Genomic DNA, 16,385 nt, shown 5'->3' on the forward strand with positions numbered 1-16,385 from the left:
CTTTATTCAATGTGGGACTTCACTCACACGTGTAACCCAACAATCTCCCCCTCACGTGTGAGTCTCTGCCACTCTGTGGGCTTCAAGACTTCTCTGTGGGCCATGAATAAGTCCTACTTGCTCCCCCTTGCCTAATGGGCTTTTTCACTTCATTAGCGCGTCATCCATGGGTCTCTCGTACGCCATCCATGGGAACCACGTGTCAACCCCGCACGCACATCCATAGAAACTCCGCACGTCCATGTCCATGGGAACCTCGCACCTCATCATTGTTTAGCACCATTTGCAATATTCCTTTGTTGGGCTTTTCTTTTCTCCAGGATTTTGGTGTGTGGGCCATTAAGGCTTTCTTTGTCCCCGCTGGGTAGGGACCATGAACACTTCACCACCTTCGCCGCGCACCACTATGGGCTCTGATACCACTTGTTGTGCAGATAGCACCCCAGGACTCCAATCAATAACAGTAAATAAGCGAAAATTAAATAACAAGCACACATAAAAACACAAGAATTTACGTGGTTTGGCAAACTGCCTACCTCCACGGAGACGACGGAGAAATTTCACTATAAAAAATAGGGAGATACAATAGTGCACAATAACACTCTCAAGAAACCTAAATCCCAATTACACCCTAGCACTCTCTCACAGAAATAATAAGAATAGAAGCTGGCTGCCTCTCTTTTCTCTATTTTTCTCTCATGCGGCTGCTCACTAGGTTAATTGGAATTCTCTAATTCTCTCTTACCACTCAACACCCTTAATATATCTATATATATATATATATATTATAGGTCGGCTGTACTAGGAATTAAATTCCTAGTTGAATTTGGTTAATAGTGACCGACTAGGTAGACTTGGGCTTGTGGCAATTCAAGCCACACACGGCCCACTTCAACACAATGTTTGAAAGGACTCTAAACAAAGGAAATGTGGAACTAAAATGTTAAATAATAATTCCATATTTATAGTATTGTAGCTTCAAAGCAAATTTTTAACTTTTGATATTACCCATTAATTCACTAACATAGCGTGTTGGGAAAGTTATATATAAATGAAAATAAATTTCATTAAGCATAACAAAAACACAACTATACAAGAATATAAAGATTTACATGGTAAATCTTTTTCTCTTTGAAGAGAAAAATTATGGGACGAACTTCTAATAATTTCACTATTATCAAATTAATTACAATAAATCTTTTGTGTATATATAACTCATGACTAAAGAAAAATTTCGCTATTTTTCTTTTACTCTCACACATGCTATTTATCTATCACATGTGACAAGATTTTGCACTCATCTCTCTCTTTTCTTCTCAACACACAACTCTCTCTCTTGATCGATCACTTATAACTAAATGGCCGAATGGCCTCAATTAATTCCCTTCAGCCTTTTTTTTTCTTCTTCAGCATGAAGTCTCTGCCTAAGCAAATGGCAATAAGACTTTTGTGCTTTGCTAAGGTGTCTAATCTATATTTACTATAAAATCAAAACATTTGACCAATATTTGACTTGTTTTAAAACTTTCACATTTTTACACATCAGCATTATTAAAAAAATAAATAAATAAATAAAAACTATTTTTAACCCAAAAATTTCAGCTAAAAGAAATAGCTAAAACCCGAAATAGCTTCATGGTATATTATTAAAAGACCTCTCTCCAAGACTTTCCCTTGTATTCTAAAAAAGAAAATAGATAACTTTGTAGAATGAGTTTCTCTTTTTTTTTTTTTTTTTTTTTTTTTCTTTGCAGAATGATCTTTTCATGCCTTTAAGTTTCCGACAATCAACTAATGTTAATCAATGTTTACAGTACTTCCATTCGTAATCCCACATTACACATGCCACCATCTACCTTCGTGTACATGATAAATTCAAATCTTTTGTATAACCCTCTATACTCCAATATATGCTCCACTAATAAAAATATATTACATTGCTACTTATTTAATTAAATCTTACCATTATACTTTTTCATTTTTAATTACCCTAAATAAACAAATAAAACCTAACACACCACTAACACCAACCTTCTTCACCATTGGCCACGACAAAATCAGCGTCGCCAGTCAAGGCCATCCTCCATCGCTAGATCCACATCACCTCTAGACTTCTTCAAATCCAAGCCATGTGATATATCCTTACTGTCTCTCTCAAACCCACCAAGCATCATACTACCCACCCTATTTTTTTATCCTCCCTCATTTATACCACACAAAAATTAAGTTAATTTGATCAAGTTAACTTAATTTTTGAGCTTAATTATTGTCTTAGTTATTGCCTTTTTTTGAGGGTCATGACCCCAAAAAAAGGCAATAACTAAGACAATAAATTATCTAAGAGCTAGTCAGTTATACGATAGAATTTCAATTTACCGTTTTATGATAATTATTCTTTATCATCAGGTCATAACACCACTAAGTTTTTAGTGTAGACACAGTATGAATTCTAAATCTCTTACTCAACAGTAATAACTAATACACACTCACATTTATCATAGAATACAAACAATTACAACGCCTTCAGTTCATTAATTAATTGCTCATCAACGTTGATATCATGTTGATGTAACAATTTTACGTCTTCTTTACTGAAAATTATGAACAATTTGCAAGATGGCAGACAGGTTTTATCAGCAAGACTTTTGTAAAGATGATGAGCAAGAATATATATTACTTTTGAAGAGAAAATATTGGCCTGGAGAATCAATTTTGAGAATTTTGAATTGTGATTGTATATATTATGACGATGCGATGACACTAGAATCAGTAGAATGTCGATGAGCTGCAGAGATCATAAATTTCTATCAGTCAAAGTGTACCACCAGAATATGCATGCACGAGATTCACGCACTTGTTGCTTTTCTCAAAGTATTTTTCACACTGATTCCCCAAAACAAAAACAAAAAAATCACACTTATCATTATATGGATTATATTCTCGTATTGATGCCACGTTTTCTTTGATAGTCCATATAATTATATAAACATGTCTCGATCAATATTTGTCGAATGAATACAATCCACTCATAATAAATTTTATATGGGTGCGTCATACTTTTATCTTTTCAAGTGACCCAACATTCATGATTATTTAGATCTTTTAGGATAATTCCACTTTATTGAGATTTTAGAATCTTATTCATCTAATGAAATGAGTCCAAAGACTTGTGCCAAAGCCATAATTTAGATCAGAAGAGATCAATGGGGGTGATTCCCTTGGAATTTTTTTTATTTTTTTTTATTATATAATAGTAGATACTATTTGAATATTTTGGTTCAAAAAACTCATGCTTGACTCTCCCAAAATTAAAATGGTCACCTAAGAGTACTGGGGGTGTAAACTCCCTCAGTTGCTATTTAACAACCTAAACCACCCAAAACCCACTCCATTCGGGTTTGTAAACTTAAAAAATTTGCAACCTATGAATAGTAAGTTGCATATATGCAACCTTACTATTCATAGGTTGTAAAAAATATATATTATTTTAATATGTAGTTGTGTGTGAAAAAAAAAAGTAAGTGAAGGAAAAAAAAAGAATAATACTTTTTATTATTTTATTAGGTAGTTTATATTATTTTATTGGGTTGTGTGTAAAAATAAAAATTGGGATGTAGGATGAGTTGTAAAATAGGTTGATAAAATAGATAAAATAATGTTTGAAGATGAAAAAAAAAATTTTTTTTTTTTTTTTTGCATCCCCAGATGCTAATGCTCTAACCCATATATGTAGTGGCCAACATACTTATTCCAAAACAAAAACAAGAACAAAAATTCATTCTTACTAAAAAAAACAAAAGCAAATTCCTTATAAAAAGGACATATATGCTTAAAAAAAAAAAGTAGACTTATTCATTATATATTTATAACTATATGTTTCATATGTATATAAAAATTCTGAAATTTCTAACTCCACCTAAAGGGATTCTTTGGATTTTTTTTTTTTTTTTTTCCATTAGCAAGATGACTTTACATTACAATTATCATTATTTATTAGATTTTTATTACTGCAATAAAATCTCAATTTTGAATTACAAAAATTAAATCATTGGTTTAGTAAATATATAATTGAGTTGCTTATTTTTAGTTTAGTCCTGCATCTTTGAAAGATAAAATAAATCTTTTTATAAATTGATATTTGCTTACTAGTAAACAAGTTTTATCCCCCCAAGAATTCACAAACTATGAAAAAAAAATGTTGTTGCAAATGGTAGTTCACCATTTCGAGACTTCAAAAACTTGTCAATGCTACCTAGCCTACCAAATACCAATTTATTTATAGGGTGGTTGTACTTGAACATACTCTTCCAAGTATTGCAACTATAGAACAACCATCTTCAATCATGAATATGATCAAAAATTTCACAACAAATGAAATTGATATTTTCAAAGACTCTTTGATTTTGTATATTAAAAAAATTGTTGCGAATTTTAGTATAAAATGAATCATAGATGATTTTTAGAGTTAAAAATACCTCAAGTTCTTTTGTGACATATCATAATATGTGAATTGTTATTTTATTTATATTTTGTTTTTTTTTTATGGGATGTTAATACCGAATAGAACTAGTTTTATTTTTCATGTATTGATTTAGTTTTAAATAGTATATCTTTTATTCTTGAATCATCAAACTCTTTTTGTTCATATTTTGTCTTCCAAAGACAAATTTTTGTTTTCATCTTTGCTTGTGTCACATCCTTAATAATCTAAATAAACACCGACTATTTTGAGCAAAATATAAGTACCATACTTTAGATATAGTACATTAAACTCTTCAATTAAATTCAAGTATTTTGTTGTGTTAACCAATAAAAAAAATATTGTTATATTTTTTTAAAATAATTAAATTCAAATACAAAGAGGTGTTTGGTCTCAATGGAAACCTAATGTACTGTACTATTAGTCTGCCCTGGAGCTTCAATGATAGTATGACCATGTCTTATTAGAAAGCTGCTAATATAAAAATCCCTATAAACCCTAATTCTAATTATCCAATTTGCCAATAATTCAATGATCCATATAACTTTGAAGGGATATGGGTATGATAATAGTTAGCCATTTAATTAGCTTAGGTAAAATAAAAGTAATGCCTACTTCATTTGGAAAATCACAAGCTTTAGTTTCCCCCTTGGATCATCAGAATTTGGCCAACTACATGCCTAATTTTATCAGACCAAGGTGTAAAGAAATGTAGGTTGAAAATTAATACCAATCCCAGGAAAATGATAATTAGTTATGATATGGCGAGAATTGTTTACGTTTTACTCTATCATCTGCATACATCTTGCATATGCCTCCAAAGGTTCAAAACATAACACTATATATGTTTGCAAGTCATCCAAAGTAATGATTAGATTCTGCTAGGATATATGGCCTACTTGAACTGCGTGTATATATATATATATATATAAATTGTGTTAGGATCTTTAGGATCTTCTTTATCAAAGATAAATCGATTTCATAATTCAGATTAAATATTATAAATCTGAAAGTGTATAATCGAAATCTCATCTAAATATTCTAAATAACATGACACTTTGTGATATGTCTATATTCTCGATCTCTCTCTCAAGCACATGTGAGCAGGCAAAAGAGAATCAACAGCCTCGTTGAAAATTTGACATAGCTCCGAATACACAATCACATTGCCATTGAAAATTTATGTACTACATAGAATGACACGTGAAAAACCAATCAGTGAGGTAAAGTTTAATTTAACGTATATACCATCATCACTATCAAAAAGATCAGCTTGCTGACCCTCTCATATGAAAATTGCTGTGACTACATTTTTTTTTTTTTTTAGACAAGAAAAAAAATGTACACATTTGCAAAGATATCACAGACCAAAGGGGTGAATCAGTGTTTCTTCACGCCTACATCAGCAACGACACCAACAAAGACCAGTGCAACAACCATAAGAGAGACTCCCATGATTATTATATTGCCGATCCTTTCATATCGTTCAGCATTTTCGTCTTCCACCAATGCCATTGGAAAGTACAGAAGAAATTAATTGTTACACCAACTTTTCTGAAGCTTCTCTCTTTCTTTCTTTCTTTCTTTCGTTCTTATTTTTTCTTCGCTCTAATGATCGAGGATGATATGGTGTTCTGTAGTAATGTGATTAACCTTCTTGTATATATGCATGAGCTTGAGACCTCAAACAGGCAATAAAAAAACCTGTTAGTACAACAACTAGCTACTACTTTTGGGGTGAACTGTATTTTTAGGCTGTAAATGGTTTATTCTGTCAATAACAGAATCCACATACCGTGTAATGTGATAAACCTTCTCGAGGGTCAGATAGCAATTCTCCAAAAAAAAAAAAAAAAAATCTGTTTTCGGTTTTTAAAACCCACAATTCTCTAAAAAGGTGCTTGTCTAAATATTTCCAGAAAACGCTTCTTGAAAACTGAAACTCCAAAATCACTGTTAAATGTACTCTTACCCCCCAACCTTGTTCTTTGATCTTGACTTGATCCTTGCTCCGAGTGGCTAGGAATACATGTAGGAAGTAGGAACACATTCCTAATTAGTTGTGAGTGTTTGACACTTTCTAATCATCACTTTTTAAGTAGATCCATTGCTTTTTTCTCCGACCAATTACAATTAACTACTTTAACAAGTTATGAAATTGAATACATTTGTAAGATTGTTGGGTGGCTAGTGCAATGATATGCAAACAGGGGCTGCTCCATGAGCAGCCCAAGGGGCTTAAATGAACCCGACCTGGTCCCAAAAGAAAAATTATATATAATTTTTTCTTTTCTTATTCCTACCAGAAAAATTTGAACACCCCAACTTTAAATTTTTTGTTAAGTCCAACTAAAATAAGCTTGAATATGATCTTTAGTTTTTTTTGTATTCGATTGTGTAGTTTGATAAGTGCTCTATATATTTCCAAGTTCAAGAAATATTTTGCTACTTACTCAAATTCAAAAAGATTAATCATATGTATGGTTAAAATACCACACTTCAAAAGTAAAAATTTATTACTAAAATATTATTTTTCTTAGCTTCACGCTTACTCTCAGCCCTACTCCTAAGTGTGTTATTATTCTTATTTATTCTATATTTTTTTATTCAATTGATATAACTTATAAATATAATAAGTTATTATTAATTTGTTTATGCATACAATAATTGTTGTCTTAATAATTTTTAAACTGTTAATAATTTTTTAGACTATAATACAATATAGTTGTATTGTATATAATATGGAAGTTGTATATACAAAAAAAAAACAAAACAAAACAAACGAAAAAACAAAACAAAACAAAAAAAAAAAAAAAAAAAAAAAAAAAAAAAAAAAAAAAAAAAAAAAAAGAATTGGAAGAAAGAAAACAGAGAGAAAGGAATTCTAAGAAAGAAAAGAAAAACAGAGTGTTTATGGCAGGCATGCACCTAAATGGGTTAACCCCCTCTCTCCCTCAATAGCCTTATCCTCAAAAGGAAATACAAATCTATACCTGGGCACATACCATTTTGGACCGTCCTCTTAAAGCAATTAATTTCATCGAGTGAAGTTACTTGCGTTGAGGGAGTGGTTTTCCCTTCCGTGGTTGGAATCCTGCGACAATACTTAGTCTGGCAAACTCATTCTTTTTACTCTACTAATCCCGCTCTAATCCTTTGTTTAAGTGTTATTCTTTAAAAGCGAGGCCTTTTAAGTTATTTATCTTGTTTATTGCGGCAGAAATAGTGACTGCATTTTCTTAACGCTTTCTATATTATGTCTGCCTGCCATAACTTGTTAACAATAACTCTGCCTGCTGTGGGCTCTTAAATAGACTTTAGCAGACGTGGCAAAGATTGTGCACAAGCCGGGCCAAAGTTTGCTCCAATTGGGCCGGTCCCGACTCCTCACCCAGAAACAACTTGGGCTTGGTGCAGCAGGAATTTGCCCAACATCTCCATCAAGGCCCACCCCCTTACAGTAGTATTGTATATAACGTGAAAGTTGTATACAAAAAAATAATAATAATAATAATAATAAATAAAAATAAACCACCTCATCTTATGTTTTACTCACCTTTCCCCTACCAACAAATTTCTAGCTCCACCATTATTAACCCCCCTAGAAAACAAAATCCTAGACTAGAAAAAAAAGCTCACTTTTTGTAGATGAGTAATGATACATGCACAACAAATTTTTCAACATTTTTAATTTACAATAATTGAATTGACAAATTTTTATTGGTTTTCATTGTGTCCATCACTAATATCATCTTATTATCTACCATTAACAAATTTTCATCTTGACAATTGTGAAATTCTTGTAAAAATTGTTGTGGTTCAAGACTTATTGTTTGTTGAAGCATTCTCTATATAATCAAATGACTCGAACCAAGTCAATTAAGTTGATTGAAGATAGACACATACCAGTTATGGAATTAGGATTTTAATTTTGTAGGCAAAAAGAAAAAAAACCATTCTAAAGTAAAAATTAATATACTTTTTAATTAAAAAATAATAATAATATACTAAGAGATTTTTTTTTTTTTTTTTTTTTTTTTTAGGGGGGCAGGACACCATAGGCCACAGAAATTGGTTGAGTGGCCACTTTTATTTTGATGAGGCCAAATATTTTTTTAAACCTGAAAATTTTAAAGCTTACAATTTCTATTAATTACATGATTTACTTTAATGGCAATATCAACTAATATTAACTTCATATAATCCAAAACGACAGTTGTAATTTGTAAATGAACTGAGAAGTTTATAAATATCTGAAGCTTGGATCAAAGAAAAAAAAAATTGAAGTAAATAAGTCAAATTCAAGTTCAAACTCAAGAGCAAGAGCAAGATCAAGTTCAAATTTAAACTTGACTATTAAATGAGCTTAGATTAAGCATAATAATGAACTTATGAATAAACACAATTGTGAGTATGAAAAAAAAATAAAAATAAAAGAACCAGAATGAAAAAATTTCTCAATATTCTATGCAAAACAGTTTTAGGTGTTTCCTCTTTTCATTCTTTGTTCTCAAAACCAATGTTCACCATAATAACTCTCTCATCCTTGAGATTGTATCATAAGCATGATAGTTGAGTTGGGGAAAGGATGGAAAACAAAAACCCATAATATTGCCCAAACGAGCTTAAATGGTTGAAAAACATTTTTTTTTTAAATAAAAAATAAAAAACAATTTTGAGAATATAAAACCGTTTTTTTGTTGGATTTGAAAACACAAAACAGATGCCAAACTGCCCCTATTGGCTGAATTTGTAAATAAATTCTTAAGATATTTTTATAATTTATTGATAATTTGAAGAGTTCATTTATAGTAAAAATTATATGCTATTTTTAAGTAAATAAATTCAGAAGATATTTTTATAATTTATAGATAATTTGAAGAGTTCATTTATAGTAAAAATTATATTCTATTTTTAATACTATAAGGTTAGCGAATCTAATGTTACATACTATTTAAATAAGAAAAGATTAGTTAATCTAACTTTCGTTAAGTTCATTAATAAAAAAAAAAATTATTCTCTCTTATTAAATCTAGTATTACAATATTAACAATAATTTAGTTATTAATTATTAGCTTAAATTTGCCAAGAGTAAAATAATGCTAGTTGTACCGTTTACTTTATATAGAAACAAAATTATAGAATAAGTTAATCAAGTAGCATCTCCCAAAAAATAAAGTAGCTTCTCCCAAAAAATAAAGTAGCTTGTAAATAAGCTCAAACTTATTCAACATTTTAAAAATATATATATCATATTAATAATAGATAACCAAAACTTGAACATTTTATAATTTATATAGCTTGGTAATAACTAATAAGCACAAACTTGGCTACCCTATTCAAAATAGAACAGATCAACCAGGTAAAGCTTAAACAAGCCTTACCATATTTAGTGCATCTGTTCCAAAATTATATGTTGAAATCCAAGCTTGTAAAGTACACTGGACAGCAAGGCTGCCTAGGATCTCCCCATTGAGAGCTACTTACAGTCTCTTGACTGACTCATGCTGCAATAGGCTTCCGTGAATCATATAAGGTAGTACAGAAGATATGGAAGCAATCATCGAAAATGTCCCGAAGGTTAAAGTGAGAAGGGATCTAATTACACAACATTAGTAATTTCATCAACATCCTCTAAATTCTAATCCAAATGCAAAAACAAAAATCGGTGTCTTTATTTATGCCTTTATGTCAAATTAACATTTAGATATTAAAAGTCTTCAAACAACCTCCATCCATAAAACAAAAGGTTCAAGACCACATACGTATCTGATTCAAAGCATATATGTGGTCCTCAAAAGATTGAAAATCTATTATCCAAGTACCCTTGACACCCAAAGATCATAATGAGTCAAATGGAAACAAATCTCATATTGTAGCTTCCACTTCAGGATCATTTTCAACTGGCACCTTTGGCATCTTACTGTTACCTCTCAAACGTGAAGATACATTGTCGATGGCTGAATTGAGTTGGCTTATCTTTTCATTCAAGGTCTGACGAGTTCTCTGCTTTCAAGGAAAAGAAATGGATTGGAATATTAAAATAAAGTTTTTGCATATTAAATTAGCAGGAAGCATTGTTCACAGGGTCATCAACAAGTAAATACATTACCTCCAAGCCTTCATCATAATATATTGGTCGCTTGGCCTTCCGGAACCCATATTCATCTTCATTTAGCAGTGACCTTCTGATCTGCACAGCACCAAGAGCAAACCCGGATTAAATCCAAACTTAGAGCATAAACCAAAACACCAAAGGAATAAAACAAATCGCCAAAAAAATAAAAAATATTTAGCACAAAGGAAAATGTACTCCAATTGCCTCCCCACAATAACATAATGGATGACTAAAGATAATTTATGTTGCTGTAAAGAACTTGAGATTAATTTACAATAATGGATCAATAGTTGTTTGGAATCCACACAATAAAAAAGGCCACATATACAGATTGACATTAGAGAGAAGGAATTTGACACTTCTACAACAATCTTTTCATCCTTGAAGGCTGGGCCACTTTCAGATTAAGTGCAAGCATGATAATCAAACTTGAGAAGAAAAGATGGAAATAAACTCTCCATGGGATAAAAGTGAAAATCAGTAGAAGCACAGTTGAGTCTACATATGAAACGTTGATGGTCTGCAACAGATAACATAAATGAGCAGAGAATATAAATATGACAAAACCCCTTGGCAAGTAGGGGTTCTATTTTCTTTTTTTCTTTTTTAAATAAATTTGGTTAGGTAGAAATGTTCATTATGATGATAAGTAGTCAATTAAGAGAACTTCTGTTACTATAGTGTATACTCTTTGTCATGTTTCATATGATGATAAGTAGTCAATTAAGAGAACTTCTGTTACTATAGTGTATACTCTTTGTCATGTTTCATTAATTGTATTTTATGTCCTGGGACATGATAGAATCATCAGCTTTAGCATTTATATAAAAAATAAATAAATAAAAGCCTTTTTGTAGGACAAAAATAGATTACATAGAATTTGAAGTTTGTAAGGTAAATTAATAGTATTGTGTTTTAATAGGAAAAATAAAAGATTGCATGATACAAATAAATTGTCCCAAGCAAGAATGAATGGCTCATCACCGCTAGGCATGTTATATTCAATTTCGGAGCTAGGATTCAACTTTAGGGGGCAAAATTTATAACTAATATACATGTGTCTCTATGAACAAATACATATTGTGTATGTAGCGTAAAACATATGCATCATATATACAAAATATTAACCAAACTTGACAATTAAATGCCAGTAATATGAATAGTAAGTGATCATTCAATATTGAAAGATCCCCTAAAATAATTGCATATCATTATGTTGCGTATGTTTTATTAGTTTTTTTTTTTTTTTAATATATAGCCAATAAAATAATCCCCTAATATATTTTATGGAATTTATCATGTAATTGTTTCCAAATTTTATATCTTAATACTTTTGAAAGGAAACCTTTTTTTGGGTGGTATTTCCGTCTCTTCAATTAAGACTTTCTTCTTTATTTAAGTTTATTTTTTTATCATTGTTTATTTTTTATAAATTTTGAACTTTAAAAAATATTGACAAAGTAAAAAAAGATATATGATATATCAATTGAGTTTGACTTTTCAAAAAGATAGGGAGATATATATACACACAAAGGAAAAAAGGATGTACATGGTTGTACTGCACTTTACAGTTTTATTTTGAAACGTGTAGCTGAAGGGTTTTTAATACAGTTCAATTACTCACGCACTATTTATCACAGTTTCAATTAAATCTCCATCTTTTACTGCTACACACATAAAAAAGGAAAATTTGGGGCAGGTCAGGGGGGGCAAGTGCCCCCTCTCGACCCCCCCTAACTCCGCCCCTGGTTCACAAGGAGGCATCCAGGCAGGAAGACATATAATTGCAATGGAAACAGAGTGCTCAACCATTCATGTTATCTTATCTTCATCACAAAATGAAATATTGCCCTTGATACATATAGTTGAGAAGTAATAAAATACTTTAACCTCAGATATTATATTGTGCAACTAGACAACAATTAAAAAGCATGTGGTCTCAATTTCAACATCCCTATAATTCATTTTAGACAAGCAAGACTACACTAGATTGCTATTTTTCTAACAATTGGTGCTGATTATATGCTTAGCAATGCGCTTAACTCACAGAAGCTTCCATAGTGTGCACTTAAAATTCATCAACAGAATCCTCTAACTCATATTTCATACATTGCCTTCATATATGTTAAAACTAAAGTAGGATATCCAATCACCTGAGGAGCAAAAACATAAGCTAAAGTTCCAAACACGGCACCACCTAGAAGAAAACCAGCAAAAAAATCACCGCCACCACCTCTGCTACCATCACTGCATATATTAAAGAGAACAAAAGAAAAAGAGGACAGGTGAATTTATAGTACAAGCACTGCAGTATGAATGTTGCCTAAACAAATGCACAGCATAAGACTACACCCACGAGAAAATAATACACCACCTTGACATCAAGGTCCACCCATTAGGCCCCTGAGACTCTTAGTAACACATTATCAAAGTCAAATTCTGGCTGGTTCACAATTTTAAAGTAGCAAGTTTCAAACGCAATATAAACTTGTCTTATTTTTATTAAAGTTTTTAAATCCACCTTTACACCAAATACATTTTGGTTAAATGAACTCTTAGACGTAGACTCACATTTTTTTTTTTTTTGCCACTTGTTCTAATTCTAGAAGTCAAAGCTGAAAGCATCAATCCACCTATAGTATTTGCAATAAGGACTCTTAAAGAAATCAAGAAATATATATTTATGAGATAACCAAATCCAAAAAAGGATTTATTAACAATTACATGAATTTGCAGTGGATATAGAGACCTAGAGAGAAACCACCAAGTGAAGACTTGCTGAGTTTCTTCCTTTCTTTATTTTTTTTGATAGGCAAAAGTCACTAAAGCAAGGTGAAGATGGTATCAACCATACATAGAGAAACATTATAAGAATTATAGAAGCTTTCCACATTTTAACTGCTTAAAGCTCGGGTAATGATATCTATTCAAAAAAAAAAAAATTTAAATTATAAATTTAAAAACAAATAAATAAATACCTAACTAGGGAATACCATTTATAAGTATGAGCAAGTTAGAGAAGAAATCTATATGTCTGAAGATGGAAACAGGGGACTGGGGACCTTAGACAATCAAGTTTTCTAGCAGTCTGCTTTATTCTCCCGGCATATATCATAACATTTTACCAAGTCAAGGGTAATCTGGTAATACAAGAGATACTGAACATAGGCTTTTGTAGTAGCTTGTGAGCTTTTTTTGTTTTTTTATTCATTGTAGTTCTTGTTTTCACCTTTCACAGTATAAAAGATTGAATTACATCTAAATATTTACGTAGTTTCTAAGCTCAAAAATCCTAGTCCTATTAGAAAGGTTCTTACCAACAACGTATAATTATGTATTAACCTATTCAATTAAGGATATCTGTTAAACAATTTGCTTCCTTTGTAAAACAGATCTGATTTGTTGCCTGGAACCAGATCATGGACCGGTATTTCTTTTCTTGATTGGTAAGTTACACATGTGCCCAATGGGTCGTGAACCCATGACCTCACCTCCACCTTGAACTTATGAGAGAGGAGATGCCAATTGAGTAAGTATTTCTCTTTCCCCTCTCCATTTTTTTTATTTTTTATTAAAAAAAAAAATTCTGTTTTCTGCTCCAGCTAGTAGCATGTATAACACAAAGCCTAACTTATCTGACATCCTAATATTTTCCTTCAAACCAGCCCAAAGATCTTAGCTTCCTAGTTGTTTTGGTCTTGCAGGGTGAATCGAAAAAAGATTTATATCTTAGTACATCAAACTTAGCCCTCTCTTGCATGCATCTAAGCTCTCAAATATACTTATCAAAAAAAAAAAAAAAAAAAAATAAATAAATACCTAACTAGGGAATACCATTTATAAGTATGAGCAAGTTAGAGAAGAAATCTATATGTCTGAAGATGGAAACAGGGGACTGGGGACCTTAGACAATCAAGTTTTCTAGCAGTCTGCTTTATTCTCCCGGCATATATCATAACATTTTACCAAGTCAAGGGTAATCTGGTAATACAAGAGATACTGAACATAGGCTTTTGTAGTAGCTTGTGAGCTTTTTTTGTTTTTTTATTCATTGTAGTTCTTGTTTTCACCTTTCACAGTATAAAAGATTGAATTACATCTAAATATTTACGTAGTTTCTAAGCTCAAAAATCCTAGTCCTATTAGAAAGGTTCTTACCAACAACATATAATTATGTATTAACCTATTCAATTAAGGATATCTGTTAAACAATTTGCTTCCTTTGTAAAACAGATCTGATTTGTTGCCTGGAACCAGATCATGGACCGGTATTTCTTTTCTTGATTGGTAAGTTACACATGTGCCCAATGGGTCGTGAACCCATGACCTCACCTCCACCTTGAACTTATGAGAGAGGAGATGCCAATTGAGCAAGTATTTCTCTTTCCCCTCTCCATTTTTTTTATTTAAAAAAAAAAAAAAAAATTCTGTTTTCTGCTCCAGCTAGTAGCATGTATAACACAAAGCCTAACTTATCTGACATCCTAATATTTTCCTTCAAACCAGCCCAAAGATCTTAGCTTCCTAGTTGTTTTGGTCTTGCAGGGTGAATCGAAAAAAGATTTATATCTTAGTACATCAAACTTAGCCCTCTCTTGCATGCATCTAAGCTCTCAAATATACTTATCAAAAAAAAAAAAAAAAAATCTAAGCTCTCAAATATCCGAAATTGAACAAAATGATAACAGGCAACCTTCTTATGAGCACATAAATATGAATATAGCTCCCCTATTACTCTCTCCGTCCTAAATTGTTGGTCCTCTATTTCATTTTGGAATGTCCCAAAATGAAGTCCTCTTTCCAAAATTAATAATTAAAAACCTTATCTACCCTTTACTTTATTTTAAAAGTCAATGTCATTCTTTCTCTATAGTTTAAATTAATGAGCATAATTTTGAAAATTTGAACAATTTTACAAAACATGCAGGTTTGGCTTCCCTCCATTACCTTTTTAAATACACAATATAAGTGGTAGTGGTGATGTGGCAATTTCTCATTCAAACAAAAGGAAATATGACCACCAATTTGGGACAGAAGGAGTACTAGCTAGCAAAATTTGCTTCAACTCACACACAAACCAAAAAGATACGTGGGTCAATCGACATTTCTCTGTATAACCAGCACAGCATAAAATATAAATGATAAAAATAAAAATACCCAGTACACGTTTATAAGGAATATACAAATCTAAATGAAAATTGACATAGGTTGGAGTCCAGAATGACATACTTGTATTCAGCACGAACAGACAGCTTGCGATTAGTTCCAACTCGATTCGATTTCCTTTGAATTATCAGTTTGGGCGATTTCCCAAATGAATTGGATTTTGTGGACCAAAGCTCACGTGCATTGAGTTGCGATCCACCTATGCCTACACAAAATCCAATTATTTGCATTTGCATGGTTCTCATCTAAATATAAGCTTATACACTTTTATAGAGAAAACCCAGTATAAACCAATTTCCAAACTCATAAGAATAACAGCACAAAACCCAATAATCATTTAGCGTCTCTGAGAGTAACCCATAACTCAGAATTAAAAAAAAAAAAAAAAAAAAGGGAATCAAAGATGTTTTTTTTTTTTTTTTTTAACAGCTTGCGATTAGTTCCAACTCGATTCGATTTCCTTTGAATTATCAGTTTGGGCGATTTCCCAAATGAATTGGATTTTGTGGACCAAAGCTCACGTGCATTGAGTTGCGATCCACCTATGCCTACACAAAATCCAATTATTTGCATTTGCATGGTTCTCATCTAAATATAAGCTTATACACTTTTATAGAGAAA

The 16,385-nt window shown here is 31.4% G+C and overlaps 1 protein-coding gene across 1 annotated transcript; it reads right to left on the reverse strand.

The window, feature by feature from the left end:
• Positions 1-10,131: 10,131 nt before the first annotated feature.
• On the reverse strand, positions 10,132-16,015 carry LOC111989399 (uncharacterized). The gene is made up of 4 exons (XM_065771534.1): positions 15,828-16,015; positions 12,752-12,845; positions 10,593-10,673; positions 10,132-10,486 (listed from the first exon to the last, which is right to left on the reverse strand). The coding sequence occupies exons 1-4, from the start codon at positions 16,007-16,009 to the stop codon at positions 10,349-10,351; spliced, it is 495 nt and encodes a 164-aa protein (XP_065627606.1). The 5' UTR covers positions 16,010-16,015; the 3' UTR covers positions 10,132-10,348.
• Between the last annotated feature and the right edge of the window lie 370 nt (positions 16,016-16,385).

Source organism: Quercus suber, unplaced genomic scaffold, assembly GCF_002906115.3.
Source record: "Quercus suber isolate HL8 unplaced genomic scaffold, Cork oak 2.0 scaffold_45, whole genome shotgun sequence".
NCBI lineage: Eukaryota > Viridiplantae > Streptophyta > Magnoliopsida > Fagales > Fagaceae > Quercus > Quercus suber.

Bases quoted from the DNA above. Each gene is read 5' to 3' on its own strand.
- LOC111989399 (XM_065771534.1), bottom strand. From the start codon at position 16,009: ATGAGAACCATGCAAATGCAAATAATTGGATTTTGTGTAGGCATAGGT. The intron at 10,674-12,751 runs GTGATTGGATAT...GGTGCTGTGCAG, and splicing joins CTTATGTTTTTGCTCCTCAG to ATCAGAAGGTCACTGCTAAA. The intron at 10,487-10,592 runs GTAATGTATTTA...CCTTGAAAGCAG, and splicing joins ATTATGATGAAGGCTTGGAG to AGAACTCGTCAGACCTTGAA.